This window comes from Oncorhynchus masou, unplaced genomic scaffold, assembly GCF_036934945.1.
Source record: "Oncorhynchus masou masou isolate Uvic2021 unplaced genomic scaffold, UVic_Omas_1.1 unplaced_scaffold_6432, whole genome shotgun sequence".
In the NCBI taxonomy this organism is placed as follows: Eukaryota; Metazoa; Chordata; class Actinopteri; order Salmoniformes; family Salmonidae; genus Oncorhynchus; species Oncorhynchus masou.
The window spans coordinates 11,990-18,007 of record NW_027012868.1 but is presented as its reverse complement, the minus strand read 5'-3'; the positions used below and the strand labels follow the sequence as shown (position 1 = coordinate 18,007).

The following is a 6,018-nucleotide window of genomic DNA, read 5'->3' as shown; positions in this document are numbered from 1 at the left end:
CCACCTGACAGAGAGAGAGGTTTATATATCACATAGACCTCCCCTCCATCCATCCTCTGTCCTAAAGTTACCACCTGACAGAGAGAGAGGTTTATATATCACATAGACCTCCCCTCCATCCATCCTCTGTCCTAAAGCTACCACCTGACAGAGAGAGGGTTTATATATCACATAGACCTCCCCTCCATCCATCCTCTGTCCTAAAGTTACCACCTGACAGAGAGAGAGAGGTTTATATATCACATAGACCTCCCCTCCATCCATCCTCTGTCCTAAAGTTACCACCTGACACAGAGAGAGGTTATATATCACATAGACCTCCCCTCCATCCATCCTCTGTCCTAAAGTTACCACCTGACACAGAGAGAGGTTTATATATCACATAGACCTCCCCTCCATCCATCCTCTGTCCTGGAGTTACCACCTGACAGAGAGAGAGGTTTATATATCACATAGACCTCCCCTCCATCCATCCTCTGTCCTAAAGTTACCACCTGACAGAGAGAGAGGTTTATATATCACATAGACCTCCCTCCATCCATCCTCTGTCCTAAAGTTACCACCTGACAGAGAGAGAGGTTTATATATCACATAGACCTCCCCTCCATCCATCCTCTGTCCTAAAGTTACGACCTGACAGAGAGAGAGGTTTATATATCACATAGACCTCCCCTCCATCCATCCTCTGTCCTAAAGTTACCACCTGACAGAGAGAGAGGTTTATATATCACATAGACCTCCCCTCCATCCATCCTCTGTCCTAAAGTTACCACCTGACAGAGAGAGAGGTTTATATATCACATAGACCTCCCCTCCATCCATCCTCTGTCCTAAAGTTACCACCTGACACAGAGAGAGGTTTATATATCACATAGACCTCCCTCCATCCATCCCTCTGTCCTAAAGTTACCACCTGACAGAGAGAGAGGTTTATATATCACATAGACCTCCCCTCCATCCATCCTCTGTCCTAAAGTTACCACCTGACACAGAGAGAGGTTTATATATCACATAGACCTACTTCACTCTCTCCATCTAGCTCCTCTGCCCTCCATCCCTCCCAAGGGAGCTGTTCATAACACACTGTTCAATGTGTTTGTGACAGTTTCCCAGTGTAAAACAAACAGGTTATTAATAAGTTGTGTGAAATGTCTAGCAGGACTCTCACCCAGGTTCTCTTTCAGGAGCCAGGTGAGGACCGAGTCTCTGTAGGGGATGAAGTCGGACTTCCTCTTCTTACTGTTCTGCATTTCAGCCAGAGCAGAGATGACCTTCCCCAGGGTGGTGAGAGACTTGTTGATATTAGCTCCTTCCTTCAACCTCAAACCCTTTGCCCCCGACGAGTCAGCTCTCTCACTACCAGCTAGGTCCACCAGACTGACCTTACTGACCTGGAGAGAATAACATGGTTAATACCTAACCTCTAGGTCCACCAGACTGACCTGGAGAGAATAACATGGTTAATAGCTAACCTCTAGGTCCACCAGACTGACCTGGAGAGAATAACATGGTTAATACCTAACCTCTAGGTCCACCAGACTGACCTTACTGACCTGGAGAGAATAACATGGTTAATACCTAACCTCTAGGTCCACCAGACTGACCTTACTGACCTGGAGAGAATAACATGGTTAATACCTAACCTCTAGGTCCACCAGACTGACCTGGTGAGAATAACATGGTTAATACCTAACCTCTAGGTCCACCAGACTGACCTTACTGACCTGGTGAGAATAACATGGTTAATACCTAACCTCTAGGTCCACCAGACTGACCTTACTGACCTGGAGAGAATAACATGGTTAATACCTAACCTCTAGGTCCACCAGACTGACCTTACTGACCTGGAGAGAATAACATGGTTAATACCTAACTCTCTAGGTCCACCAGACTGACCTGGTGAGAATAACATGGTTAATGATGGTATGAGGGCCAGATTGAGAATTTAGCCAAGACACCAGGGTTAACACCCCTACTCTTACGATAAGTGTCATGGGATCTTTAATGATCTCAGAGAGTCAGGACACCGGGGTTAACACCCCTACTCTTACGATAAGTTCCATGGGATCTTTAATGACCTCAGAGAGTCTGGACACCAGGGTTAACACCCTACTCTTACGATAAGTGCCATGGGATCTTTAATGACCTCAGAGAGTCTGGACACCGGGTTAACACCCTACTCTTACGATAAGTGCCATGGGATCTTTAGTGACCTCAGAGAGTCTGGACACCGGGGTTAACACCCTACTCTTACGATAAGTGTCATGGGATCTTTAATGACCTCAGAGAGTCTGGACACCTGTTTAACACCCCATCCGAAAGACGGCACCCCTACACAGGGCAGTGGTTCATTGGGACCTTTTTTAGACCAGTGCCTCCTACTGGCCCTCCAACACCACTTCCTGCAGCATCTGGTCTCCCATCCAGGAACTGACCAGGACCAACCCTGCTTAGCTTCAGAAGCAAGCCAGCAGTGGTATGCAGGGTGATATGCTGCTGGCTATAATGTGATTGAGGTGTCATGGATCTGTCTCTCTCTCCAACAGGAAATCCCCCTGGTCTGAGTGTGACAGCGATGTTGCAGCAGGCTACCTCATCACCAGAGTTACAATACATTCAGACCCCCCTCCTCATCACCAGAGTTACAGTACATTCATACCAGCCCCCCCCCCTCATCACCAGAGTTACAGTACATTCAGACCCCCCCCCCTCATCACCAGAGTTACAGTACATTCAGACCCCCCCCCCTCATCACCAGAGTTACAGTACATTCAGACCCCCCCCCTCATCACCAGAGTTACAGTACATTCATACCAGCCCCCCCCCCCCCCATCACCAGAGTTACAGTACATTCATACCAGCCCCCCCCCCATCACCAGAGTTACAGTACATTCATACCAGCCCCCCCCCCCATCACCAGAGTTACAATACATTCATACCAGCCCCCCCTCATCACCAAAGTTACAGTACATTCATACCAGCCCCCCTCCATCACCAGAGTTACAGTTCATTCATACCAGACCCCCCCCTCATCACCAAAGTTACAGTACATTCATACCAGCCCCCCTCCTCATCACCAGAGTTACAGTACATTCATACCAGACCCCCCCTCATCACCAGAGTTACAGTACATTCATACCAGACCCCCCCCATCACCAGAGTTACAGTACATTCATACCAGACCCCCCCCTCATCACCAGAGTTACTGTACATTCATACCAGACCCCCCCCCATCACCAGAGTTACAGTACATTCATACCAGCCCCCCCCCTCATCACCAGAGTTACAGTACATTCATACCAGACCCCCCCCATCACCAGAGTTACAGTTCATTCATACCAGACCCCCCCCATCACCAGAGTTACAGTACATTCATACCAGCCCCCCCTCATCACCAGAGTTACAGTTCATTCATACCAGCCCCCCCTCATCACCAGAGTTACAATACATTCATACCAGCCCCCCCCTCATAACCAGAGTTACAATACATTCATACCAGACCCCCCCTCCCTCATCACCAGAGTTACAGTACATTCATACCAGCCCCCCCCTCATAACCAGAGTTACAGTACATTCATACCAGACCCCCCTCCTCATCACCAGAGTTACAGTTCATTCATACCAGCCCCCCCCTCATCACCAGAGTTACAATACATTCATACCAGCCCCCCCTCATAACCAGAGTTACAATACATTCATACCAGACCCCCCTCCTCATCACCAGAGTTACAGTACATTCATACCAGCCCCCCCCTCATCACCAGAGTTACAGTTCATTCATACCAGCCCCCCCTCATCACCAGAGTTACAGTACATTCATACCAGACCCCCCTCATCACCAGAGTTACAGTACATTCATACCAGCCCCCCCCTCCTCACCAGAGTTACTGTACATTCATACCAGCCCCCCCCATCACCAGAGTTACAGTACATTCATACCAGCCCCCCCTCCTCATCACCAGAGTTACAGTACATTCATACCAGCCCCCCTCCTCATCACCAGAGTTACAGTTCATTCATACCAGCCCCCCCTCATCACCAGAGTTACAGTTCATTCATACCAGCCCCCCCATCACCAGAGTTACAATACATTCATACCAGCCCCCCTCCTCATCACCAGAGTTACAGTTCATTCATACCAGCCCCCCCCTCATCACCAGAGTTACAGTACATTCATACCAGCCCCCCCCCTCCTCATCACCAGAGTTACAGTACATTCATACCAGCCCCCCCTCCTCATCACCAGAGTTACAGTACATTCATACCAGCCCCCCCTCCTCACCAGAGTTACAGTACATTCATACCAGCCCCCCCTCATCACCAGAGTTACAGTTCATTCATACCAGCCCCCCCCATCACCAGAGTTACAATACATTCATACCAGCCCCCCTCCTCATCACCAGAGTTACAGTTCATTCATACCAGCCCCCCCCTCATCACCAGAGTTACAGTACATTCATACCAGCCCCCCCTCCTCATCACCAGAGTTACAGTACATTCATACCAGCCCCCCCCTCATCACCAGAGTTACAGTACATTCATACCAGCCCCCCCCTCATCACCAGAGTTACAATACATTCATACCAGCCCCCCCCTCATCACCAGAGTTACAGTTCATTCATACCAGCCCCCTCTCATCACCAGAGTTACAGTTCATTCATACCAGCCCCCCTCCTCCTCATCACCAGAGTTACAGTACATTCCTACCAGCCCCCCCCTCCTCATCACCAGAGTTACAGTACATTCCTACCAGCCCCCCCCTCATCACCAGAGTTACAGTACATTCATACCAGCCCCCCCCTCCTCATCACCAGAGTTACAGTACATTCATACCAGACCCCCCCTCCCCTACTTCCTTCTCCGTGTCCAGGGAGATGTTGGTCTCTCTGTTTCACACCAACACCTAAACACACCTAACACACCCTGTCTGTCTGACAAACAATAATGGATTATTATTGTGTGTTTACTCGTACCTTCTCAGTGTCCAGGCTGGTGAGTTGGTCTCTTCTGCTTCTGTGTGAACACGATGGTGAAGACGGCGTGGGAACGACTAGACGTCTCATTCATATTTGTTGCTGCCACCGTCCTGAAATCAATACCAATCAGTGTATCAATCAACAAGTAATCCCTCAATGAACACACACACACCCCACAGTCCTGAAATCAATACCAATCAATCAGTGTATCAATCAACAAGTAATCCCTCAATGAACACACACACACCCCACAGTCCTGAAATCAAACCACAATGAGTCAATCAGTCAGATAATATACCAATCAGTCAACTAGTTTATATATCAATCAGTTAACTAGTTTATATGTCAATCAGTCAACTAGTTAATATACCAATCAGTTAACTAGTTAATATACCAATCAGTCAACTAGTTAATATACCAATCAGTCAACTAGTTAATATACCAATCAGTCAACTAGTTTATATGTCAATCAGTCAACTAGTTAATATACCAATCAGTCAACTAGTTAATATACCAATCAGTCAACTAGTTAATATACCAATCAGTCAACTAGATAATATACCAATCAGTCACCTAGTTAATATACCAATCAGTCAACTAGATAATATACCAATCAGTCAACTAGTTAATATACCAATCAGTCAACTAGATAATATACCAATCAGTCAACTAGATAATATACCAATCAGTAAACTAGTTAATATACCAATCAGTAAACTAGTTAATATACCAATCAGTCAACTAGTTAATACACCAATCAGTCAACTAGTTTACATATCAATCAGTCAACTAGTTAATATACCAATCAGACAGTCAACTAGTTAATATACCAATCAGCCAGTCAACTAGTTTATATATCATTCAGTCAACTTGTTCATATATCAATCAGTCAATTAGTTATATCAATCAGTCAACTAGTTAATATACCAATCAGACAGTCAACTAGTTAATATACAAATCAGCCAGTCAATTAGTTAATATATCAATCAGCAAACTAGTTAATATACCAATCTGTCAACTACTTAATAAACCAATCAGTCAG

At 46.4% G+C, this 6,018-nt stretch overlaps 1 protein-coding gene across 1 annotated transcript; it reads right to left on the bottom strand.

The window, feature by feature from the left end:
* Positions 1 to 388: 388 nt before the first annotated feature.
* LOC135536649 (kinesin-like protein KIF1C) lies at positions 389 to 5,203 on the bottom strand (the record flags this gene model as incomplete). Its single annotated transcript, XM_064962910.1, has 3 exons — positions 4,974 to 5,203; positions 1,169 to 1,391; positions 389 to 424 (listed from the first exon to the last, which is right to left on the bottom strand). Coding segments are annotated over exons 1-3 (349 nt in total), but the record flags the coding sequence as incomplete, so codon positions are not given.
* Between the last annotated feature and the right edge of the window lie 815 nt (positions 5,204 to 6,018).